Source organism: Sceloporus occidentalis, unplaced genomic scaffold (genome assembly GCF_023333645.1).
Source record: "Sceloporus occidentalis isolate IW3139 unplaced genomic scaffold, rSceOcc1.0.p SCAF_357, whole genome shotgun sequence".
NCBI lineage: Eukaryota > Metazoa > Chordata > Lepidosauria > Squamata > Phrynosomatidae > Sceloporus > Sceloporus occidentalis.
Genome location: NW_028317337.1, coordinates 130,691 through 156,048, shown reverse-complemented (window position 1 = coordinate 156,048; position 25,358 = coordinate 130,691). Strand labels below are relative to the sequence as shown.

The following is a 25,358-nucleotide window of genomic DNA, read 5'->3' as shown; positions in this document are numbered from 1 at the left end:
ACATAGAGCCATTTGCTAACTACGTTGATTAATTCATTAGTTGTTGCTAATATATATATCTTAAACCCAATCTATAACTTCTCAAACACCCTCTTTGACCACTACCTGCTATCCTACTGTCTCTCCCCCCAACTCCTTCTCATGCCTCAAAGCGTATTCACCTCCCTTGTCCCCGCATTGTCTCACTTGCTGTCTCAGTAAACACCTCACAGATTACACTAGCCGTACAGCCGCTGACTCTGGCATACACTCTGCTTTCCTTCTTACTTCCAGTTCTCTCTCTAGTTACTTAATATGACGTTTCTGATCTTTTCCATTCCTCTTGGCCCACCGCATGTCCCCTTTATTCTATCTCTCCTTATTTTATCTGGCTTGTCTACTATTTTGCTCAGCCGAACTGACATCATCAATCTCTTTGCTGGATCCTTCCTTTCCTCTTTCTCCATGCATGCCACCATAGCCCCCATCGTGACAAAGCTACCAAAACTACCCTCGGTCTATCTACCTTCTTCTACCATGTTTCTTGGACGCATTGTGTATAGCCAGATAACTAATTTAACACCAACTCTTTAATCTGCCTTACAAACAATCTAAAACTGAAATTATTATCTTTCCTGCTTCCTTTGACGGACTCCCTCAATGTCAATGTTGCAACCATATAATCCATCATCCAAGGGTTATCTGCGAGCTTTTACCCATTCCTCTGCTAACATGTCCCCACAAGTCACTGGCTACCCACACACCAGAGGAGTGAATCTGCAACCCCAACTAAGATCTACAAACTTTTTCAAAGTAGTTCCACTACCTTTATCTCCAAATTCACATCTACCAGGTCTGAGTTTTACCCGTCATGCACCTAAACTTCTTAATCACTGTCCTCATCCTCTGGAATACTTTTCCCTGACATATCCAGTCCTTCAACAAATCCTCTAAGGCCATCCTCTTCAGGGAAATGAGAGGCCAACTGCCCTTCTACCTCTGCCCCACGTTTCCAAATCTCACCCTCTTACTCCTCAGTCAGCCTGAATACATCCATTAATATCATTCATTAATCACTTAAGCTTAAATGATTTGTCATTTGTCCAAAACACATGATTATAGTGCAACATACCCACAGGCTCCAGGGAAAAAAAAAGGTTTAAGGGAAAAACCTGTGATCCATCTCTATGACGCTAATCTGAAAGCGTGACATTATAACCCAACTTATTCACTATTTTGAGGACTATCAGTACTAAATAACGTTTTAGATGTATAAATGAAAATTAAATATCTATTTCTGTTAAAAAAAGACATACAATTCACAAAATAATTGTGCAAATATTTACACAAACATCACAGCGCCAGTTTTTGACATTTTGTGAGAATTCCCATTATTAGTAATACCCCAAATGTGTTATAGGATCCCATTAAATTAACAAAATGTCCTAAAGAAGAAAAAAATTTAAGTTTTATCTTCCAAAAAGGTTTCAAACGTACTTATTCCAGGACTGGCAAAAAAAGGTTTGCTTCACCTTCCCCCAAAAACGCACCTTGAAGGTTCCATTCAAATGCTAACGAAGTAGAACGATGTACGGTCATTAGCATATGCTTAGTGTGCATCAGCCAATCGGCTATCACCAATTAACTAACCTACCCTGCCCTTGGTATAAATCACCCTCCACCCTGTCCTGTCAGTAACCAGCTGGACGTGAAGGTGACAAGACAAGGATTGGACTCACCTGAAGAGGTCTGCAGATATTCTACTCCGCTCCTCATACTTTAATGGTAATTATTATTTATAATTTATCATATGTTCTGTCTACAAACAATGTATCAGCCAATGGGAAATAATCACTGTAATTACACATATCCAGATTATAAAATGGGAGAACGGGACCAAAATGACTTTAGAGATAGCCTACAGGAAAACTGGGTGGGGGTGAACAGTCTGTCCGTAATTACTGTCAGTGAAGGAACCAGGGTTTTCTAGAAGAAGAGATTGCTGGAGTAGGAACATAATTCTTGGTTTAACAAAAAAAACATGGCATTAATGACATTGTCTCTGATTTAAGATGGCCACCGCAACCCAGGAAGTCACCAAGGAGATGGCAAAGCTTCTTCTGCAGCTCATTGGAGAGACGTCAATAAGCATGAGAAGAATGGCTGTGACCGATCACTTTGATCCAGTTCGAGAGATCGGCAAAGGGTCCTATGGAAAGGTTCTTCTGGCCAACCACAGAACATCAGGTAAATAATAACTACACTAACTATGTTAGGGGAAAATACATTCAAATACTGGTAACAGAGCTTTTTATCGCATGTTGAATCTTTTACACTGGATGTAAGAACATTTTTTAAATCTTAATTGGCAGGTAAGATGGTGGCCCTGAAAATGCTAAAAAAAGACAGAACCGGAAGAGATATTTTTCTCCTGGAATATACCATCTCTTTCTGCCTCGCATCCCATCCGCACATCATTTCGACCTATGGGATGGTTTTCGAGACGCTCAGCAATTACGTGTTTGTCCAGGAGATAGCACCGGCTGGCACCCTGCTGTCCATCATAAAGCCGAAGGTATGTTTTCAGTGTATTGAAATTGTGGTGAAAAAAGGTTCTCAACCTATTAATTTATATTAATTACATGAATGATAGTGTTTTCCTTGTTCTAACCCTACATTTATTTTGCAGGTTGGTTTGCAGGAGGATCTGGCGAAGCATTGTGTCCTCCAAGTAGCTAGTGCTTTGGATTTCATGCACAGCAAGGGACTGGTCCATCGGGACATCAAGCTTGATAACATTCTTCTGATGGATGGAGGATGTCGCTACATTAAACTAGCAGACTTTGGTCTCACCCGACTCCAGGGAACACATGTACCGGCGATGTCGTGGACTATCCCTTACATGGCCCCGGAACTATGTGTCCTTGAGGAGAATGCGCAGCTATTGTTACATCCCAGCCTTGATGTGTGGGCTTTTGGGGTGCTAGTTTACATAACTCTCACCGGCTGCTTTCCCTGGAATGAGGCAAAGACCACAGACAAAATGTACCTGGACTTCACCTACTGGGAGAGTATTAAGGATATCACCCAGGCTCCATCAGAATGGAAGAGGTTTACTCCAGAAGCAAGGAGCATATTTTTACAGATGTTGGCTCTGAATCCCACAGATAGATGCCCTGCTATTGAGATATCCAATTATATTAACTTTCCTTGGAAATCAGCCATTCCCGCTGCAAACATTGTATATGGAGCAAGGGGACATCAGGATATCCACATTGCCGCATCATACAACTGGTCACCGTGTCTGCTTCTTGACCAGGAAAACATCTCCTTGACAGTTGGTGCAGAGATTGAAATCACATGAATTCATGCTTTGTTTCTGTCTCTAAAGAAGAGGAAAGTTGGTTTGGTTCTTCAAATGCTATACAACTTCATAGGAGGATCTGTCACAAATAGTGCATACGGTATACAGTGTTCTGATACCGTAGTGTGGTCTCTGCTTAACACATTGTTTGATGTCTCTGCTCATGGTTATCTTTATACCTGTGGATGACTCCTGGCCTGTTTGACGAGTCTCTGACGAACAATTTTGGATTCTGCTACCTGCCTTGTGTACAGAACTTGGCTACATCTGTACGATACCTGGCTTATCTGACTACCTGTTCTGACCTTGGCTTCATCTGACTACTGGTTTAGTGTACCGAACCCGGCATTGCCAAACTACTTGTTCTCCATACCTGACCTCGGATCCTGTAGTCCCTGTCCGCCTATCTTGGGGCTCAAGATGTTTCAGATCAACACCTTAAGTGTGCACTCCTGGGTCACGGCAACCACGATGGGATCTCTGGGAATGATGAGAGAATCTGTGGGATGTAACACAGTAGTAGTGGTTATAATAACCTACATCGAGTGTCTTAACTACTATACTTTAGAAGTGAATGCCTCCCTTTTCTATGGATTCTGTTCCTTTTAGGTTCACATGCCCTACTTGTAAGTTACTGGTAAACATGTCCAAATGGGCCAAAGCGATTCTATCAAATTATATAGTTTGCCTTTGGCCTATTCATTTACAGACAACTAATTCTATTTTCAAAAATTGGGGGGGGGGGGGGCTTGTTGAATGCAGAAGCAAAATTCATCTTTTTTGTTCTTCTCTCTTCTGTTGTCCATCTTCTTTCTTTTGTCCACATCTCCAGACATGACCTCCAGGTGACCGTTCTCAAAATGGCAGCATTTGCGGTTACACCCTTCGGGGAGATGATTTCACCAGAAGCTCCACCATTTTTGCTGACGTGTGTGGGAGGTTATGTTAAGAACAAGAACAAGATGAACTGCTAGAGAAGAAGCGAAGCTGCGGGACATGGAAGCGGCTGATGGAGAAGGTAGGGAGACATTCAAAGAGAGTGAGGCTGGTGAAGAAGGTAGGGAGACATTCAGAGAGTGGGAGTGAATGAGATCATGAAATTCAGTTGGAAATTCTGAACTTTTTGAAATGTTTTTGTTCTTTACATTTGCAATCCGAATCCGAATGCACACGTCTAGTAACTGGTAAGTCCAATGCATAAAATGATCACAGGTAAGTGTTATGTTGTATAGATTTGTCTGCTTGAACTTCTCCACAGCATAAACCCATTAAATCCTCTTGAAAAGTCTCAAGGACTGTTCTCTGTAAGACTCCCACCAAGTGGTGAGTAGTCCTTATAAGACATAATGCTGCTGAGCTGAGGATACTTTCTCAAGTATGCTCAACGTCCTCCATCCGATACGTGCAAGAGTATCTACATACCTACCTACCTTTCCACGGGTTCCATAGAGTACTGCTCAGAAAAACTCATAAGACTACATAAGAAAATATTCAACAAAGAAGAAAAAATAGGCACTCTGGAGTTGGAGAGAATGTATTATGTCTATCTCTTAGAGTTAATTATGAGATGTTTATGAAATGGCTTTTAATTAACATGCTATAGCTTTAAAACAACATATTGCCCATAAATATATAATATTTTATGGGTTTTTTTACATACTTTTGTTTTCCTTAGATATGAATCCTGTATAACATGAGGCTGGTGAAGAAGGTAGGGAGACATTCAGAGAGTGGGAGTGAATGAGATCATGAAATTCAGTTGGAAATTCTGAACTTTTTGAAATGTTTTTGTTCTTTACATTTGCAATCCGAATCCGAATGCACACGTCTAGTAACTGGTAAGTCCAATGCATAAAATGATCACAGGTAAGTGTTATGTTGTATAGATTTGTCTGCTTGAACTTCTCCACAGCATAAACCCATTAAATCCTCTTGAAAAGTCTCAAGGACTGTTCTCTGTAAGACTCCCACCAAGTGGTGAGTAGTCCTTATAAGACATAATGCTGCTGAGCTGAGGATACTTTCTAAAGTATGCTCAACGTCCTCCATCCGATACGTGCAAGAGTATCTACATACCTACCTACCTTTCCACGGGTTCCATAGAGTACTGCTCAGAAAAACTCATAAGACTACATAAGAAAATATTCAACAAAGAAGAAAAAATAGGCACTCTGGAGTTGGAGAGAATGTATTATGTCTATCTCTTAGAGTTAATTATGAGATGTTTATGAAATGGCTTTTAATTAACATGCTATAGCTTTAAAACAACATATTGCCCATAAATATATAATATTTTATGGGTTTTTTTACATACTTTTGTTTTCCTTAGATATGAATCCTGTATAACATTAAGTGATTTTTTTTTTATTTGATACCTTGCAGCTTGTAGAATACGTTATTTATTTTTTATATTTACATTTTGTTATAGTTGTATTTATACATAATTTACTTCTTAATTTTTCATCACATTATTTTTATGAATCCATTAAATTATTGTTGTACTTAATCGCTATAAATTCTTCCATGACACAATAAAAAATAAGTAATAAATTATTTGTGTTAGATATACAGTATGAAAAACATGTATGATCAGTAAATAGTTAATCATTCAAATGCTCTACAAGTATCAATGGGACTCTATTTGATTGGTTCGTGAAATTTGCATTGCATTCCATTCGCTTTACACTTATGAGTAAGCAACAAGTGAGGTGCGAAACGCGTTGCCTTTAACAGATGTTTGCTGTAATTTCTCCATGACTGAAATATACAGATTTATTCTTTCAAAATAAATACTTTATGAATTTGAAAAATTTTAATTTATTAAAAAAAAATCTTTTTAGTGGAATTTTGTTCTGTAGACAAATTTTACGAAGATATTTTTATAAAATACTCAGTGTTAATTCAGTATGCTAAATAAAAGATATATTGCACTTGAATACAGAGTCTTTGGTTTGATTTTCTTTTTATTCTTAGTAAACTTTACATTTTGCTCTGTTGTTTTTATTTGACAATCATTGGCTAACCTGTTATATCATGATCCTTTGGGTATTTGGGTGTTAAATGTCATGTTCTCACTTGAGCTGCAATTCAAAATGTATATGAACTGAAATGTCAATTTTCTATATTTTTTTCTTTTTTATATTTAAAATAATTAAGCAAAAAGATGGATACTTATCCAATAATTTAGGGCTAGTGCAGCACAGTAAATCTGTTTTTGACATTACTGTTATTTATTTTAAAAACATTTGTAGTTTTTACCCCATGGGTCCCCGGGCCCGGCGATCGGAAGAAGAGAAAGTTTAGCAGGGACGCTAAAGGGACGTCGAGCGCAACCTCCCTGGCGGCAAGATAGTGCCTGCAGCCGGGCACCGTCAGGAGAATCTTCCCGTTCAATCGCAACGGCTTCTTCCTTTATGGGAGTAGAAAAGGGATAGGCGGCACTGTGATGGTAGCCGTCTGAGACTTTTGGGCATACAAGGATTAATGTGTGTTTTGTATTTTCAAACTGATGTTCCTTCTTTGTATAATCCCTTTATGTTTATTGGTGCTGCTTCCTGTCTGTACTGCCATTATCTGGAGCTGATGTTATTAACCATTTGTTGTGGTGTGAACTATTGTATCCCAGGATGTATTTCATGTGTTTAAAAGTTCTTGCCCTGTATAATCCCGTTATGTTTATTGGTGCTGCTTCCTGTCTGCAATACCATTATCTTGAGGTGATGGTATTGATCCTTTGTTGTGGCGTCAACTATTGTATTGTATTAATGAAATGCCTGAGTTAATCTCCTTATTTTAACTTTCCTTTTGTATACAAAGTACTTGGTTGTTTGTAGTGTTTTACCCACCCCTTGTTTTCCTATATAACCTTGTATGCCTTGCAATAAAGAGAGAAGTCTTCCCCAAGAGTTTGGTGTGCGTCCATTTCTTGGGAGGGTTGCGGCAGAGTCTTCGGATCTGTCAGCATTGAGCTTAACACTTGGCAGCCTCTGTAAGGGCTGTACTTGGAGGCAGAGGGATCAATACATGCCTTCCTATCCAGTGGCTAAAGGACTCGATGCCTACCCCAGATCAGGTCAAACCTGCTACCGTCTACTGACCCTTCAGCCTCGCTCCAAAAGTTTCCCCTACTGAGACCAGCATCCTGGGGGAGATACAGTCACCGACTTGACCCCGGTCTCAGCAACGCTCCTTTCTGGACGATACATCCTGGGGGAGAGGCTGCTCCAGGTATCCGTATCGTCACATTTGGTGGCGGCGGTGGGATGTACCTACTCTACCTTGGTGAGTACTAATACTAATGGACTATGAACTGCTGACTGTTCCCACTCTTCGTGAACTAGTGACTGCCCGAGGAGGTGATCCTGGCCAGCAGCGAAAAGCAGCATTAATCCAAACCCTGCACAACATGGATGGGGAACAACACAACATGGCTACCCCGCAGACAGAGTTTGATCTCCGGATGAGGGAGGTTCTTGCTCTCTATGATAGGCCTGTCACCTTGGAGGAAAAGTTGGCACTGCGGGATAAAATTCGTTTGGAACTTCGAGAGGAGCAGCAGAGCTGCAGCCAGCGTACACAAGGGGAGTCTGACTCCCATGGATTACAAATTGATTTAAGGGTGACTCGACAATCCTTCCTACCCTTTGATGAAACTAAAGAGGATATTGACGCCTTTCTACAGGGCTTCGAAAAGCAGTGCCAGGTCTATCGGATCAGAGAGGCTGACTGGGTTCCCCTGCTGCAAGGTAACCTTACGGGTCGTGCTAGAGCTGCCTTTCTGGCTCTACAAGGTGAGGGGGCCCTCCATTATGCAACAGTAAAAAGAGCTATTTTGGACCGATATGCCTTAAATGCCAATACGTATCGACGGCAATTCCGAAATGATAGACTGAAAGATTCAGAAACCCATAGTGAATGGGCCAGTCGCATAAACAGGTCCTATGAGCAGTGGCTCCTAATGGCAGATATCCAGGACTTTGATAAACTAAAACAGCTGATGTTAATGGAGCAATTCTTTTGGCACTGCCACGAGGACATTCGGAACTGGGTAAGGGATAGGAAACCTCTTACCCTCAGTGATGCTGCCCGGCTGGCAGACGAATATGTGGCAAATCGAGATATTGATATGCAGGTTCGCCATCATAACCCACTAACAGAGCCACTGACCAGACAGCCGTGGGCCAGAGTGCCAGCTGGCAACACCAGACCTAAGACAGAGAACACACCACCTTTTCCCACCCGAACCACATCCTTTACTTCTCGGCAGTCCTCCTCCGGAAAACAATGCTACAGATGCAATGGATTTGGACATGTCCAAGCTCAATGTCCGAGGTCTGCTGTTGTGGGATTTGTCCAAGGCGAACCATACTGCAAATGTTCTCCTGTGACTGAGACTGTCTATGAGGCCTACACTACCCATCTACCTAGTAACTCAAGTCTAGACAGACATATGCAGGCTGTTACTGTGGGCGGGCGACCCTTCACAGGATTGAGAGACTCTGGGGCCACTATCACCTTGGTCAAACCAAAATGTCTACCTCCAAATAACCTGTTACCTCAGGAGGTTACTATCCGCACAGCCGGGGGTGCTTATCATACCCTCTCCACTGCCAAGATCCACCTGAATTGGGGGACAGGACAAGGGACTGTCGTAGTTGGAGTAATGGATGGATTACCTGCGGATGTATTATTGGGAAATGATCTGGGAATGTTGGTTAGCCAATACTGGCCGCAGGAAGAAATAACTGCTGTAACTCGCAGCCAGACCAGAGGAAACGGCAACCTAGATGTATCTGAACCAGCTGGAGACCCTTCTATAGTGAGTATGCTGCCTTCTGACTTTCCTGACCTTGACTGTTCACCTTTAAAGTGGCCCCACCCTGCTGACTTTAAGACACAGGTAGCAAGGGACCCATCCTTGTCATCTCTCCGGTCCCAAGCAGATTCAGGGGGCAGGGGGGAAAGCATGGTTCGAGTGCAATGGGAGGATGGACTGTTGTATCGTATAATAGAGAGCCCAAACCCCGCACAACCCTGGTTAGAGAAAAAACAACTAGTGGTACCTCGACCCTACCGGGAGACACTTCTTAGAGTCGCCCATGAGATTCCGCTGGCGGGTCATTTGGGGGTGAAACGGTCTACTAAACGCTTGTTGAAGGCTTTTTTTTGGCCCGGTGTCACAGAAGAGGTGCGTAACTTTTGCAAATCCTGTGATACCTGTCAGCGGGTTGGTAAAAGTGGAGATCACTCCCGAATGCCTTTACATCCCTTACCAATCATTCAGGAGCCCTTCTGGCGGGTCGCTGTAGACATTATTGGTCCATTAGCCAAACCCAGCCGATCAGGGAAACGATATATTCTTACAGTGGTTGATTATGCTACCCGCTACCCTGAAGCAGTGGCGTTATCTTCCATCACTGCTAAGAGGGTAGCTGAAGCCCTTATTGTTATTTTTACCCGTGTAGGTTTCCCAGGGGAGATCCTCTCGGACTGTGGTGCTCAGTTTGTCTCGGACCTCCTACAACAAATTTGGCAGTTGTGTGGGGTCCGAGCCATTCGGACCGCCCCCTACCACCCCCAGACCAATGGTCTCTGCGAGCGCTTCAATGGCACATTAAAAAGCATGATTGGGGCTTTCGTGGACACTGAGCCAGACTGGGAGAGATATCTGCCGCACCTCCTCTTTGCTTATCGGGAGGTGCCACAGGAATCAACAGGATTCTCCCCCTTTGAACTACTATATGGGCATAAAGTACGGGGACCATTAGACCTACTCCGGGAGTACTGGGAAGAAAAATCACTCTCGGAAGAAAATGCTATCCTTCCCTATGTTCTAGAACTGCGGGAAAAATTAGTGACGCTAGCCGGTTTTGCCCATGATAATTTACTAGCTGCTCAGACACGTCAGAAGGTCTGGTATGATCGCACAGCTAGATACCGTGAGTTTCAAGTGGGACAGAAAGTTTTAGCTCTGGTGCCTAATCCCCAGAACAAATTGCAAGCTAAGTGGTGTGGACCTTGGACCATCAGCAAGCGACTTAATAATACCACATATGTAGCAATGCGAGACCCCCCAGAGGGCGGTCAACGCACCTTTCACATCAATATGCTAAAGTTTTATGTGGAACGTCCTGAGACAGTGACAGCCATCTGTATCGCCCCTCAGGGGGAACAAGAGAATAAGTCTCTCCCTGATCTACTTGAAGAGACTCGTAAGGCAATCTCTCTTGACCAGGTTAACCTAAATTCCCAATTAGGAGAAAAGGCCGGCAGACAGGTCCGACAGGTACTTGAGATTAGGAGCGCTATGTTTACTTCCCTCCCAGGCCGCACGCACCTAGCACAGCATGGGGTTGACACAGCAGGACATCGTCCTCTGCGTCAGCCTCCTTATAGAGTGCCCGAGGCAGTGCGACACCACTTAGAGAAAGAAATAGCAGAGATGCTTGCTCTGGGTGTCATTGAGCACTCGGATAGTCCCTGGGCATCGCCAGTAATGTTAGTCCCTAAAAAGGATGGGACCACTCGCTTCTGTGTTGACTACCGTCGACTCAATGACATCTCTGTTACTGATGCTTACCCCATGCCCCGGGTAGACGACCTTTTAGACAAATTAGCAGGAGCCCAGTATCTGACCACCCTGGATCTCAGCCGGGGCTATTGGCAAATTCCTCTAGCGGAAGAGGACCAGAGAAAGTCGGCCTTCATCAGCCCATTTGGCCTATACCAGTTTAAGGTTATGCCATTCGGGATGAAGAATGCCCCAGCCACATTTCAACGGCTTGTGGATCTCTTGCTCGATGGAGCGCAGAGTTATGCCTGCGCTTACCTCGATGACATTGCCATCTATAGCTGTAACTGGGATGAACACCTACACCACCTTGGGGATGTACTAGACCGAATACAAGCTGCAGGACTTACTATACGTCCTGATAAATGTCAGATAGGGATGGCAGAAGTGAACTACCTGGGTCATAAAGTAGGAAGAGGACATCTCAGACCTGACCCCCAAAAGGTTGCCGCTATTGTAGACTGGCCCACCCCGACTACCAAAAAACAAGTCTTGGCTTTCTTAGGCACTGCTGGTTATTACCGGAAATTTGTGCCATCATACAGCAGTATTGCCAAACCCCTGACGGACCTGACTAAGAAGGCTTTACCCCGTATTGTCATCTGGTCTCCGGCTTGTGCTCAGGCATTCCAAAAGCTAAAGGAAATATTAGCCAATGCTCCAGTGCTAGCAGCCCCTGACTACTCTAGGAGGTTTGTAGTCCAAACTGACGCCTCCATGTTTGGTATTGGAGCTGTCCTCAGCCAGATCAATGAAAAGGAAGAAGAACACCCCATAGCCTTCCTTAGTAGGAAATTGCTGGATAGGGAGGTAGGGTATGCAGCCATTGAGAAGGAATGTCTGGCTTTAGTCTGGGCCCTTAAAAAGTTCCAGCCCTATCTCTATGGCAGGGAGTTTACAGTAATGACTGACCATAACCCCCTGCAATGGCTGAATCGAGTATCTGGGGACAATGGGAGGTTGTTGCGCTGGAGTCTCTCTCTCCAACCTTATAATTTTAATGTCCAATATAGACCAGGCCGAGCTCATAGTAAGATATGCGTGAAAAAAGTGAGAAAAACCAGTATAGGGAATGAGATAGTGAATGGTAGGAATAATCAACCTTAATGACTTCCTGGTGTATCTGGAACCACAGCTGCAACCCTTAAGCAACACTCTCCGGGTGTTGAAGTAATACAGCAAAAAGTCCACTAGGGGGCGCTCGTGTGTTCCATTCAATGAAAAATAAAACAAAGAAAAAATATATAGTGTAGGCCCTCTCTATGACGCACTGAACTCCATCAATACATTGTGAGTGGGAAATCTGCGATACGCAGGGCATAACACACTGTTTTACTCCTACACTATATATTTTTTCTTTGTTTTATTTTTCATTGAATGGAACACACGAGCGCCCCCAAGTGGACTTTTTGCCGAGCTCATAGTAATGCAGATGGACTATCCCGCCAAGAGGATGTTTAACTAAATCTCTCGTACATATTGCAGGTCAGACATTGTGAGGTCTCGGGAGGGACCACCCCAATCTGCCCTCTATAATTGGGGGAGAAGTGTGATGGTAGCCGTCTGAGACTTTTGGGCATACAAGGATTAATGTGTGTTTTGTATTTTCAAACTGATGTTCCTTCTTTGTATAATCCCTTTATGTTTATTGGTGCTGCTTCCTGTCTGTACTGCCATTATCTGGAGCTGATGTTATTAACCATTTGTTGTGGTGTGAACTATTGTATCCCAGGATGTATTTCATGTGTTTAAAAGTGCTTGCCCTGTATAATCCCGTTATGTTTATTGGTGCTGCTTCCTGTCTGCAATACCATTATCTTGAGGTGATGGTATTGATCCTTTGTTGTGGTGTGAACTATTGTATTGTATTAATGAAATGCCTGAGTTAATCTCCTTATTTTAACTTTCCTTTTGTATACAAAGTACTTGGTTGTTTGTAGTGTTTTACCCACCCCTTGTTTTCCTATATAACCTTGTATGCCTTGCAATAAAGAGAGAAGTCTTCCCCAAGAGTTTGGTGTGCGTCCATTTCTTGGGAGGGTTGCGGCAGAGTCTTCGGATCTGTCAGCATTGAGCTTAACACTTGGCAGCCTCTGTAAGGGCTGTACTTGGAGGCAGAGGGATCAATACATGCCTTCCTATCCAGTGGCTAAAGGACTCGATGCCTACCCCAGATCAGGTCAAACCTGCTACCGTCTACTGACCCTTCAGCCTCGCTCCAAAAGTTTCCCCTACTGAGACCAGCATCCTGGGGGAGATACAGTCACCGACTTGACCCCGGTCTCAGCAACGCTCCTTTCTGGACGATACATCCTGGGGGAGAGGCTGCTCCAGGTATCCGTATCGTCACAGGCACCATCTTAAAAGCGATGGTACACAAAGCAGAGCCACAGGGACGTGCAGCTCGGGCTCATCCAGGATTTGAACCCAGGACCTCTCAACCCCTAAGCAATAATCTTACCCCTAGACCAACGAGCCAAACTGCTAGGTGTGGCGCTGGGCCCGGAGTTGGGATGAGGAGAGACTTTCGCACAGGCGCTAAAGAGAGGTCGAGTGCAGTCTTGCCGGCGGCGACGACAACAACAAAGCCACTGTCAGGGGAAACTTCCCATTGTAAATTGACAGCATTTTCATCGAGACAGAGCAGAAAAGTTATTTTGGCGGCCACCTCCTAAAAGAGGCGGTGCTGCCTGCCCACGTTATGCAAACCACTCAGCCCAACAGCCGGCTCTTGGGTTTGTTGGGGATGGGAACCTGGGACCTCTCGGACCCAAAGCAAGAATCATACCCCTAGACCAACGAGCCAGACAGACGCCAAACTGTCCGCTGCGTGACCCAGAATGAGCGGAAAGATTAGCAGGGAAGCTAAAACGAACGTCCAGCGGCACGCCAGCGTCTGCAACCTTAACGTGCCAAGGCAACCGCTTCTTCTTTTATGCGGAAGTACAGCGGGATTGGCAACAACTTCTTAAAATAGACGCCTCGCAGAGAAGAGCCACGGCGCCGGGCTGAGCTGTTTAGCTTGGGCTCGTCCAGGATTGGAACCCAGAACCTCTCGCACCCGAAGCGAGAATCATACCCCTAGACCAACGAGCCAGACAGATGGTAACTGCACCGGGCCCGGCGATCGGAAGAAGAGAAAGTTTAGCAGGGATGCTAAAGGGACGTCGAGCGCAACCTCCCTGGCGGCAAGAAAGTGCCTGCAGCCGGGCACCGTCAGGAGAAGCTTCCCGTTCAATCGCAACAGCTTCTTCCTTTATGGGAGTAGAAAAGGGATAGGCGGCACCATCTTAAAAGCGACGGCCCACAGAGAAGAGCCCCGGCGACGTGTAGCGCTGTCAAGCTCAGTCTTGGCGGCGGCGACGACGACACGACAAAGCCACTGTCAGGGGAAACTTCCCATTGTAAAGCGACAGCATTTTCATCGAGACCGAGCAGAAAAGGTATTTTGGCGGCCTCCTCCTGAAAGTGGCGGCGCGCGTTACACAGACCGCTCAACCCAACGGGCGGCTCTCGGGCTCGTCCGCGATGTGAACCCGGGACCTCTCCCACCCAAAGCGAGAATCATACCCCTAGACCAACGAGCGAGACAGATATCAAGCAAGTCGCGGCGTGAGCCCGAATGAGCTGAAAGTTTAGCAGGGAAGCTAAAACTGACGTCCAGCGGCACGCCAGCGTCTGCAACCTTAACGTGCCAAGGCAACCGCTTCTTCTTTTATGCGGAAGTACAGCGGGATTGGCGACGACTTCTTAAAGGAGATGCCTCGCAGAGATGAGCCATGGCGCCGGGCGGCACTGTTCAGTTTGGGCTCGTCCGGGATTTGACCCCGGGACCTCCCACACCCGAAGGTAGAATCATACCCCTAGACCAACAAGCCAGAAACCTATGCGCTCCCTGCCGCCGGACGTGTCGAACTCCTCGAGGATGGATTGTCACCGCAAGCATTCGCTGATGAAACTGCGCAACGATAAAAAAATAAAATAAATAAATAAATAAAAAAATTATAATAATACAAAAAACATAAAAGAAGAAGACGTAAAAAGCCAGGTTTCAGGGTCTAGCATTAAATGACCATTACCCGTTTCAAAACGCATACTTCGAGTCAGCACAAACCGTGCCTTTCCAGTGTAGATTTGAGCCGAGGTAGTCGAATCGCCCCGTTTGCTGGAGGACGAATTTCCGTCATCTCAAGGAAAGGAACTAAAGGAGGGCACGCATGAAAGCTGCTGCGTGGGCTCGTCCGGGATTTGAACCCGGGACCTCTCGCACCCTAAGCGAGAATCATACCCCTAGACCAACGAGACAGACAGCTGGCAGCTACTCCGGGCCCGGCGATCGGAAGAAGAGAAAGTTTAGCAGGGACGCTAAAGAGACGTCGAGCGACAAAGCCTCTCGCTCTCTGCAGCCAAGCACCATCAGGAGAAGCTTCCCGTTCAAACGCAATGGCTTCTTCCTTTATGGGAGTAGAAAAGGGATAGGCGGCACCATCTTAAAAGCGACGGTCAGGTTTAGCAGGGAAGCTAAAATGGATGTCAAGCGCACAGAGAAGAGCCGTGACAACCTGTAGTGCTGTCAAGCTTGGACTTGTCTGGGATTTGAACCCGGGACCTCGCGCACCCTAAGCGAGAATCATACCCCTAGACCAACGAGCCAGACTGCTGGCAGTGGCTCCGGGCCCAGAGTTGAGATGAAGAGAGACTTTCGCACAGGCGCTAAAGGGACGTCGAGTGCAGTCTTGGCGGCGGCGGCGGCGACGACAAAGCCACTGTCAGGGGAAACTTCCCATTGCAAAGCGACAGCATTTTCATCGAGACGGAGCAGAAAAGGCATTTTGGCGGCCTCCTCCTAGAAGAAGCTGCACGCGTTACGCAGACTGCTCAGCCCAACGGGCGACTCTCGGGCTCGTCCGGGATTTGAACCCGGGACCTCTCGCACCCAAAGCGAGAATCATACCCCTAGACCAACGAGCCAGACAGATACAGAGCCGGTCGCTGCGTGAGCCCGAATGAGCTGAAAGTTTAGCAGGGAAGCTAAAACGGACGTCCAGCGGCACGCCGGCGTCTGCAAGCTTCCCGTCCCAAGGCAACCGCTTCTTCTTTTATTGAAGCCAATAAAAGAAGAAGCGGTACAGAAGTACAGCGGGATTGGCAACAACTTCTTAAAAGAGACGCCTCGCAGAGAAGAGCCACGGCGCCAGGCGGCGCTGTTCAGCTTGGGCTCGTCCGGGATTTGAACCCGGGACCTCTCGCACCCGAAGCGAGAATCATACCCCTAGACCAACGAGCCAGAAACCTATACATCCCCTGCCGCCGGACGTGTGGAACTCCTCGAGGATGGATTGTCACCGCAAGCATTCGGTGATGAAACTGCGCAACGATAAAAAAAGTAAAATAAATAAATAAAGAAGACGTAAAAAGCCAGGTTTCAGGGTCAGAATCATACCCCTAGACCAACGAGCCAGACAGCTGGCAGCCGCTCCGGGCCCGGCGCTCGGAAGAAGAGAAAGTTTAGCAGAGACGCTAAAGAGACGTCAAGCGACAAAGCCTCTCGCTCTCTGCAGCCAAGCACTGTCGAGAGAAACTTCCCATTGCAAAGCGACGGCACCCGAGTGGCATTTTCTCTGAGGCGGAGCAGAAAGGTAAGGGTCCTCCTAAAAGGGGGATGTGCTGAGCGCTCGGGCTCGTCTGGGATTTGAACCCGGGACCTCTCGCACCCAAAGCGAGAATCATACCCCTAGACCAACGAGCCAGACAGTTAGCGAAAAGCCCGCGGCGTGAGCCCGAATATACGAGAAGTTTAGCAGGGAAGCTAAAACTGATGTCAAGCGCACAGAGAAGAGCCGTGACGACGTGTAGCGCTGTCAAGCTTGGGCTCGCCCGGGATTTGAACCCGGGACCTCTCGCACCCTAAGCGAGAATCATACCCCTAGACCAACGAACCAGACTGCTGGCAGTGGCTCCGGGCCCAGAGTTGAGATGAAGAGAGACTTTCGCACAGGCGCTAAAGGGACGTCGAGTGCAGTCTTGGCGGCGGCGACGACGACGACAAAGCCACTGTCAGGGGAAACTTCCCATTGCAAAGCGACAGCATTTTCATCGAGACGGAGCAGAAAAGGTATTTTGGCGGCCTCCTCCTAGAAGAAGCTGCACGCGTTACGCAGACCGCTCAGCCCAACGGGCGACTCTCGGGCTCGTCCGGGATTTGAACCCGGGACCTCTCGCACCCAAAGCGAGAATCATACCCCTAGACCAACGAGCCAGACAGATATAGAGCTCGTCGCTGCGTGAGCCCGAATGAGCTGAAAGTTTAGCAGGGAAGCTAAAACGGACGTCCAGCGGCACGCCGGCGTCTGCAAGCTTCCCGTCCCAAGTCAACCGCTTCTTCTTTTATCGAAGCCAATAAAAGAAGAAGCGGTACAGAAGTACAGCGGGATTGGGAACAACTTCTTAAAAGAGACGCCTCGCAGAGAAGAGCCACGGCGCCAGGCGGCGCTGTTCAGCTTGGGCTCGTCCGGGATTTGAACCCGGGACCTCTCGCACCCGAAGCGAGAATCATACCCCTAGACCAACGAGCCAGAAACCTATACGCCCCCTGCCGCCGGACGTGTGGAACTCCTCGAGGATGGATTGTCACCGCAAGCATTCGGTGATGAAACTGCGCAACGATAAAAAAAATAAAATAAATAAATAAAAAAATGATAATAATACAAAAAAAATAAAAGAAGAAGACGTAAAAAGCCAGGTTTCAGGGTCTAGCATTAAATGACCATTACCCGTTTCAAAACGCATCCTTCGAGTCAGCACAAACCGTGCCTTTCCAGTGTAGATTGGAGCCGAGGTAGTCGAATCGCCCCGTTTGCTGGAGGATGAATTTCCGTCATCTCAAGGAAAGGACGTAAAAGAGGGCGCGCGCGTGAAAGCTTCTGCGTGGGCTCGTCCGAGATTTGAACCCGGGACCTCTCGCACCCTAAGCGAGAATCATACCCCTAGACCAACGAGCCAGACTGCTGGCAGTGGCTCCGGGCCCAGAGTTGAGATGAAGAGAGACTTTCGCACAGGCGCTAAAGGGACGTCGAGTGCAGTCTTGGCGGCGGCGACGACGACGACAAAGCCACTGTCAGGGGAAACTTCCCATTGCAAAGCGACAGCATTTTCATCGAGACGGAGCAGAAAAGGTATTTTGGCGGCCTCCCCTAGACCAACAAGCCAGACAGCTGGCAGCCGCTCCGGGCCCGGCGCTCGGAAGAAGAGAAAGTTTAGCAGGGACGCTAAAGAGACGTCGAGCGACAAAGCCTCTCGCTCTCTGCAGCCAAGCACTGTCGAGAGAAACTTCCCATTGCAAAGCGACGGCACCCGAGTGGCATTTTCTCTGAGGCGGAGCAGAAAGGTAAGGGTCCTCCTAAAAGGAGGATGTGCTGAGCGCTCGGGCTCATCCAGGATTTGAACCCGGGACCTATACGCCCCCTGCCGCCGGACGTGTGGAACTCCTCGAGGATGGATTGTCACCGCAAGCATTCGGTGATGAAACTGCGCAACGATAAAAAAAATAAAATAAATAAATAAAAAAATGATAATAATACAAAAAAATAAAAGAAGAAGACGTAAAAAGCCAGGTTTCAGGGTCTAGCATTAAATGACCATTACCCGTTTCAAAATGCATCCTTCGAGTCAGCACAAACCGTGCCTTTCCAGTGTAGATTGGAGCCGAGGTAGTCGAATCGCCCCGTTTGCTGGAGGATGAATTTCCGTCATCTCAAAGAAAGGACGTAAAAGAGGGCGCACGCGTGAAAGCTGCTGCGTGGGCTCGTCCGGGATTTGAATCTGGGACCTCTCGCACCCTAAGCGAGAATCATACCCCTAGACCAACGAGCCAGACTGCTGGCAGTGGCTCCGGGCCCAGAGTTGAGATGAAGAGAGACTTTCGCACAGGCGCTAAAGGGACGTCGAGTGCAGTCTTGGCGGCGGCGACGACGACGACGACGACAAAGCCACTGTCAGGGGAAACTTCCCATTGCAAAGCGACAGCATTTTCATCGAGACGGAGCAGAAAAGGTATTTTGGCGGCCTCCTCCTAGAAGAAGCTGCACGCGTTACGCAAACCGCTCAGCCCAACGGGCGACTCTCGGGCTCGTCCGGGATTTGAACCCGGGACCTCTCGCACCCAAAGCGAGAATCATACCCCTAGACCAACGAGCCAGACAGTTAGCGAAAAGCCCGCGGCGTGAGCCCGAATGTACGAGAAGTTTAGCAGGGAAGCTAAAACGGATGTCAAGCGCACAGAGAAGAGCCGTGACGACGTGTAGCGCTGTCAAGCTTGGGCTCGTCCAGGATTTGAACCCGGGACCTCTCGCACCCTAAGCGAGAATCATACCCCTAGACCAACAAGCCAGACAGCTGGCAGCCGCTCCGGGCCCGGCGCTCGGAAGAAGAGAAAGTTTAGCAGGGACGCTAAAGAGACGTCGAGCGACAAAGCCTCTCGCTCTCTGCAGCCAAGCACTGTCGAGAGAAACTTCCCATTGCAAAGCGACGGCACCCGAGTGGCATTTTCTCTGAGGCGGAGCAGAAAGGTAAGGGTCCTCCTAAAAGGAGGATGTGCTGAGCGCTCGTCCGGGATTTGAACCCGGGAACTCTCGCACCCAAAGCGAGAATCATACCCCTAGACCAACGAGCCAGACAGTTAGTGAAAAGCCCGCGGCGTGAGCCCGAATGTACGAGAAGTTTAGCAGGGAAGCTAAAACGGATGTCAAGCGCACAGAGAAGAGCCGTGACGACGTGTAGCGCTGTCAAGCTTGGGCTCATCCGGGATTTGAACCCGGGACCTCTCGCACCCTAAGCGAGAATCATACCCCTAGACCAACGAGCCAGACAGATATAGAGCTGGTCGCTGCGTGAGCCCGAATGAGCTGAAAGTTTAGCAGGGAAGCTAAAACGGACGTCCAGCGGCACGCCGGCGTCTGCAAGCTTCCCGTCCCAAGGCAACCGCTTCTTCTTTTATTGAAGCCAATAAAAGAAGAAGCGGTAAAGAAGTACAGCGGGATTGGCAACAACACGGCGCCAGGCGGCGCTGTTCAGCTTGGGCTCGTCTGGAATTTGAACCCGGGACCTCTCGCACCCTAAGCGAGAATCATACCCCTAGACCAACGAGCCAGACAGCTGGCAGCCGCTCCGGGCCCGGCGCTCGGAAGAAGAGAAAGTTTAGCAGGGACGCTAAAGAGACGTCGAGCGACAAAGCCTCTCGCTCTCTGCAGCCAAGCACTGTCGAGAGAAACTTCCCATTGCAAAGCGACGGCACCCGAGTGGCATTTTCTCTGAGGCGGAGCAGAAAGGTAAGGGTCCTCCTAAAAGGTGGATGTGCTGAGCGCTCGGGCTCGTCCAGGATTTGAACCCGGGACCTCTCGCACCCTAAGCGAGAATCATACCCCTAGACCAACGAGCCAGACTGCTGGCAGTGGCTCCGGGCCCAGAGTTGAGATGAAGAGAGACTTTCGCACAGGCGCTAAAGGGACGTCGAGTGCAGTCTTGGCGGCGGCGACGACGACGACAAAGCCACTGTCAGGGGAAACTTCCCATTGCAAAGCGACAGCATTTTCATCGAGACGGAGCAGAAAAGGTATTTTGGCGGCCTCCTCCTAGAAGAAGCTGCACGCGTTACGCAGACCGCTCAGCCCAACGGGCGACTCTCGGGCTCGTCCGGGATTTGAACCCGGGACCTCTCGCACCCAAAGCGAGAATCATACCCCTAGACCAACGAGCCAGACAGATATAGAGCCGGTCGCTGCGTGAGCCCGAATGAGCTGAAAGTTTAGCAGGGAAGCTAAAACGGACGTCCAGCGGCACGCCGGCGTCTGCAAGCTTCCCGTCCCAAGGCAACCGCTTCTTCTTTTATTGAAGCCAATAAAAGAAGAAGCGGTACAGAAGTACAGCGGGATTGGCAACAACTTCTTAAAAGAAACGCCTCGCAGAGAAGAGCCACGGCGCCAGGCGGCGCTGTTCAGCTTGGGCTCGTCCGGGATTTGAACCCGGGACCTCTCGCACCCGAAGCGAGAATCATACCCCTAGACCAACGAGCCAGAAACCTATATGCCCCCTGCCGCCGGACGTGTGGAACTCCTCGAGGATGGATTGTCACCGCAAGCATTCGGTGATGAAACTGCGCAACGATAAAAAAAATAAAATAAATAAATAAAAAAATGATAATAATACAAAAAAAATAAAAGAAGAAGACGTAAAAAGCCAGGTTTCAGGGTCTAGCATTAAATGACCATTACCCGTTTCAAAACGCATCCTTCGAGTCAGCACAAACCGTGCCTTTCCAGTGTAGATTGGAGCCGAGGTAGTCGAATCGCCCCGTTTGCTGGAGGATGAATTTCCGTCATCTCAAGGAAAGGACGTAAAAGAGGGCGCGCGCGTGAAAGCTGCTGTGTGGGCTCGTCTGGGATTTGAACCCGGGACCTCTCGCACCCTAAGCGAGAATCATACCCCTAGACCAACGAGCCAGACTGCTGGCAGTGGCTCCGGGCCCAGAGTTGAGATGAAGAGAGACTTTCGCACAGGCGCTAAAGGGACGTCGAGTGCAGTCTTGGCGGCGGCGACGACGACGACAAAGCCACTGTCAGGGGAAACTTCCCATTGCAAAGCGACAGCATTTTCATCGAGACGGAGCAGAAAAGGTATTTTGGCGGCCTCCTCCTAGAAGAAGCTGCACGCGTTACGCAAACCGCTCAGCCCAACGGGCGACTCTCGGGCTCGTCCGGGATTTGAACCCGGGACCTCTCGCACCCAAAGCGAGAATCATACCCCTAGACCAACGAGCCAGACAGTTAGCAAAAAGCCCGCGGCGTGAGCCCGAATGTACGAGAAGTTTAGCAGGGAAGCTAAAACGGATGTCAAGCGCACAGAGAAGAGCCGTGACAACGTGTAGCGCTGTCAAGCTTGGGCTCGTCCGGGATTTGAACCCGGGACCTCTCGCACCCTAAGCGAGAATCATACCCCTAGACCAACAAGCCAGACAGCTGGCAGCTGCTCCGGGCCCGGCGCTCGGAAGAAGAGAAAGTTTAGCAGGGACGCTAAAGAGACGTCGAGCGACAAAGCCTCTCGCTCTCTGCAGCCAAGCACTGTCGAGAGAAACTTCCTATTGCAAAGCGACGGCACCCGAGTAGCATTTTCTCTGAGGCGGAGCAGAAAGGTAAGGGTCCTCCTAAAAGGAGGATGTGCTGAGCGCTCGGGCTCGTCCAGGATTTGAACCCGGGACCTCTCGCACCCTAAGCGAGAATCATACCCCTAGACCAACGAGCCAGACTGCTGGCAGTGGCTCCGGGCCCAGAGTTGAGATGAAGAGAGACTTTCGCACAGGCGCTAAAGGGACGTCGAGTGCAGTCTTGGCGGCGGCGACGACGACGACAAAGCCACTGTCAGGGGAAACTTCCCATTGCAAAGCGACAGCATTTTCATCGAGACGGAGCAGAAAAGGTATTTTGGCGGCCTCCTCCTAGAAGAAGCTGCACGCGTTACGCAGACCGCTCAGCCCAACGGGCGACTCTCGGGCTCGTCCGGGATTTGAACCCGGGACCTCTCGCACCCAAAGCGAGAATCATACCCCTAGACCAACGAGCCAGACAGATATAGAGCCGGTCGCTGCGTGAGCCCGAATGAGCTGAAACTTTAGCAGGGAAGCTAAAACGGACGTCCAGCGGCACGCCGGCGTCTGCAAGCTTCCCGTCCCAAGGCAACCGCTTCTTCTTTTATTGAAGCCAATAAAAGAAGAAGCGGTACAGAAGTACAGCGGGATTGGCAACAACTTCTTAAAAGAGACGCCTCGCAGAGAAGAGCCACGGCGCCAGGCGGCGCTGTTCAGCTTGGGCTCGTCCGGGATTTGAACCCGGGACCTCTCGCACCCGAAGCGAGAATCATACCCCTAGACCAACGAGCCAGAAACCTATATGCCCCCTGCCGCCGGACGTGTGGAAATCCTCGAGGATGGATTGTCACCGCAAGCATTCGGTGATGAAACTGCGCAACGATAAAAAAAATAAAATAAATAAATAAAAAAATGATAATAATACAAAAAAAATAAAAGAAGAAGACGTAAAAAGCCAGGTTTCAGGGTCTAGCATTAAATGACCATTACCCGTTTCAAAACGCATCCTTCGAGTCAGCACAAACCGTGCCTTTCCAGTGTAGATTGGAGCCGAGGTAGTCGAATCGCCCCGTTTGCTGGAGGATGAATTTCCGTCATCTCAAGGAAATTGCAAAGCGACGGCACCCGAGTGGCATTTTCTCTGAGGCGGAGCAGAAAGGTAAGGGTCCTCCTAAAAGGAGGATGTGCTGAGCGCTCGGGCTCGTCCGGGATTTGAACCCGGGACCTCTCGCACCCAAAGCGAGAATCATACCCCTAGACCAACGAGCCAGACAGTTAGTGAAAAGCCCGCGGCGTGAGCCCTAATGTACGAGAAGTTTAGCAGGGAAGCTAAAATGGATGTCAAGCGCACAGAGAAGAGCCGTGACGACGTGTAGCGCTGTCAAGCTTGGGCTCGTCCGGGATTTGAACCCGGGACCTCTCGCACCCTAAGCGAGAATCATACCCCTAGACCAACGAGCCAGACTGCTGGCAGTGGCTCCGGGCCCAGAGTTGAGATGAAGAGAGACTTTCGCACAGGCGCTAAAGGGACGTCGAGTGCAGTCTTGGCGGCGGCGACGACGACGACGACGACAAAGCCACTGTCAGGGGAAACTTCCCATTGCAAAGCGACAGCATTTTCATCGAGACGGAGCAGAAAAGGTATTTTGGCGGCCTCCTCCTAGAAGAAGCTGCACGCGTTACGCAGACCGCTCAGCCCAACGGGCGACTCTCGGGCTCGTCCGGGATTTGAACCCGGGACCTCTCGCACCCAAAGCGAGAATCATACCCCTAGACCAACGAGCCAGACAGATATAGAGCTGGTCGCTGCGTGAGCCCGAATGAGCTGAAAGTTTAGCAGGGAAGCTAAAACGGACGTCCAGCGGCACGCCGGCGTCTGCAAGCTTCCCGTCCCAAGGCAACCGCTTCTTCTTTTATTGAAGCCAATAAAAGAAGAAGCGGTAAAGAAGTACAGCGGGATTGGCAACAACACGGCGCCAGGCGGCGCTGTTCAGCTTGGGCTCGTCTGGAATTTGAACCCGGGACCTCTCGCACCCTAAGCGAGAATCATACCGCTAGACCAACGAGCCAGACTGCTGGCAGTGGCTCCGGGCCCAGAGTTGAGATGAAGAGAGACTTTCGCACAGGCGCTAAAGGGACGTCGAGTGCAGTCTTGGCGGCGGCGACGACGACGACAAAGCCACTGTCAGGGGAAACTTCCCATTGCAAAGCGACAGCATTTTCATCGAGACGGAGCAGAAAAGGTATTTTGGCGGCCTCCTCCTAGAAGAAGCTGCACGCGTTACGCAAACCACTCAGCCCAACGGGCGACTCTCGGGCTCGCCCGGGATTTGAACCCGGGACCTCTCGCACCCAAAGCGAGAATCATACCCCTAGACCAACGAGCCAGACAGTTAGCGAAAAGCCCGCGGCGTGAGCCCGAATGTACGAGAAGTTTAGCAGGGAAGCTAAAATGGATGTCAAGCGCACAGAGAAGAGCCGTGACAACGTGTAGCGCTGTCAAGCTTGGGCTCGTCCGGGATTTGAACCCGGGACCTCTCGCACCCTAAGCGAGAATCATACCCCTAGACCAACAAGCCAGACAGCTGGCAGCTGCTCCGGGCCCGGCGCTCGGAAGAAGAGAAAGTTTAGCAGGGACGCTAAAGAGACGTCGAGCGACAAAGCCTCTCGCTCTCTGCAGCCAAGCACTGTCGAGAGAAACTTCCCATTGCAAAGCGACGGCACCCGAGTGGCATTTTCTCTGAGGCGGAGCAGAAAGGTAAGGGTCCTCCTAAAAGGAGGATGTGCTGAGCGCTCGGGCTCGTCCGGGATTTGAACCCGGGACCTCTCGCACCCAAAGCGAGAAGCATACCCCTAGACCAACGAGCCAGACAGTTAGTGAAAAGCCCGCGGCGTGAGCCCGAATGTACGAGAAGTTTAGCAGGGAAGCTAAAACGGATGTCAAGCGCACAGAGAAGAGCCGTGACGACGTGTAGCGCTGTCAAGCTTGGGCTCATCCGGGATTTGAACCCGGGACCTCTCGCACCCTAAGCGAGAATCATAACCCTAGACCAACGAGCCAGACAGATATAGAGCCGGTCGCTGCGTGAGCCCGAATGAGCTGAAAGTTTAGCAGGGAAGCTAAAACGGACGTCCAGCGGCACGCCGGCGTCTGCAAGCTTCCCGTCCCAAGGCAACCGCTTCTTCTTTTATTGAAGCCAATAAAAGAAGAAGCGGTAAAGAAGTACTAGACTAGACCAACGAGCCAGAAACCTATATGCCCCCTGCCGCCGGACGTGTGGAACTCCTCGAGGATGGATTGTCACCGC

General features: G+C 48.9%; 1 protein-coding gene and 14 non-coding genes across 15 annotated transcripts; 1 reads left to right on the top strand and 14 right to left on the bottom strand.

The window, feature by feature from the left end:
- Positions 1-2,051: 2,051 nt before the first annotated feature.
- LOC149273976 (serine/threonine-protein kinase SBK1-like) lies at positions 2,052-4,317 on the top strand. Its single transcript, XM_089505952.1, has 5 exons — positions 2,052-2,226; positions 2,352-2,554; positions 2,669-3,316; positions 3,953-3,969; positions 4,176-4,317. Exons 1-5 carry the CDS (start codon positions 2,052-2,054, stop codon positions 4,315-4,317), a joined length of 1,185 nt encoding a protein of 394 aa, XP_089362078.1.
- An 11,495-nt stretch (positions 4,318-15,812) lies between these two features.
- On the bottom strand, positions 15,813-15,884 carry TRNAP-UGG (transfer RNA proline (anticodon UGG)). Its single transcript has one exon. It is a non-coding gene; the product is annotated as a tRNA-Pro (tRNA).
- A 244-nt stretch (positions 15,885-16,128) lies between these two features.
- TRNAP-CGG (transfer RNA proline (anticodon CGG)) lies at positions 16,129-16,200 on the bottom strand. The gene has a single exon. It is a non-coding gene; the product is annotated as a tRNA-Pro (tRNA).
- A 900-nt stretch (positions 16,201-17,100) lies between these two features.
- TRNAP-UGG (transfer RNA proline (anticodon UGG)) lies at positions 17,101-17,172 on the bottom strand. The gene has a single exon. It is a non-coding gene; the product is annotated as a tRNA-Pro (tRNA).
- Positions 17,173-17,416: 244 nt separating this feature from the next.
- TRNAP-CGG (transfer RNA proline (anticodon CGG)) lies at positions 17,417-17,488 on the bottom strand. The gene has a single exon. It is a non-coding gene; the product is annotated as a tRNA-Pro (tRNA).
- Positions 17,489-19,037: 1,549 nt separating this feature from the next.
- Positions 19,038-19,109, bottom strand: TRNAP-UGG (transfer RNA proline (anticodon UGG)). Its single transcript has one exon. It is a non-coding gene; the product is annotated as a tRNA-Pro (tRNA).
- A 595-nt stretch (positions 19,110-19,704) lies between these two features.
- TRNAP-AGG (transfer RNA proline (anticodon AGG)) lies at positions 19,705-19,776 on the bottom strand. Its single transcript has one exon. It is a non-coding gene; the product is annotated as a tRNA-Pro (tRNA).
- Positions 19,777-20,595: 819 nt separating this feature from the next.
- TRNAP-UGG (transfer RNA proline (anticodon UGG)) lies at positions 20,596-20,667 on the bottom strand. Its single transcript has one exon. It is a non-coding gene; the product is annotated as a tRNA-Pro (tRNA).
- A 244-nt stretch (positions 20,668-20,911) lies between these two features.
- On the bottom strand, positions 20,912-20,983 carry TRNAP-CGG (transfer RNA proline (anticodon CGG)). Its single transcript has one exon. It is a non-coding gene; the product is annotated as a tRNA-Pro (tRNA).
- Positions 20,984-21,655: 672 nt separating this feature from the next.
- Positions 21,656-21,727, bottom strand: TRNAP-UGG (transfer RNA proline (anticodon UGG)). The gene has a single exon. It is a non-coding gene; the product is annotated as a tRNA-Pro (tRNA).
- A 727-nt stretch (positions 21,728-22,454) lies between these two features.
- On the bottom strand, positions 22,455-22,526 carry TRNAP-UGG (transfer RNA proline (anticodon UGG)). Its single transcript has one exon. It is a non-coding gene; the product is annotated as a tRNA-Pro (tRNA).
- A 244-nt stretch (positions 22,527-22,770) lies between these two features.
- On the bottom strand, positions 22,771-22,842 carry TRNAP-CGG (transfer RNA proline (anticodon CGG)). The gene has a single exon. It is a non-coding gene; the product is annotated as a tRNA-Pro (tRNA).
- A 405-nt stretch (positions 22,843-23,247) lies between these two features.
- On the bottom strand, positions 23,248-23,319 carry TRNAP-UGG (transfer RNA proline (anticodon UGG)). The gene has a single exon. It is a non-coding gene; the product is annotated as a tRNA-Pro (tRNA).
- Positions 23,320-23,439: 120 nt separating this feature from the next.
- TRNAP-AGG (transfer RNA proline (anticodon AGG)) lies at positions 23,440-23,511 on the bottom strand. The gene has a single exon. It is a non-coding gene; the product is annotated as a tRNA-Pro (tRNA).
- Positions 23,512-23,763: 252 nt separating this feature from the next.
- TRNAP-UGG (transfer RNA proline (anticodon UGG)) lies at positions 23,764-23,835 on the bottom strand. Its single transcript has one exon. It is a non-coding gene; the product is annotated as a tRNA-Pro (tRNA).
- Between the last annotated feature and the right edge of the window lie 1,523 nt (positions 23,836-25,358).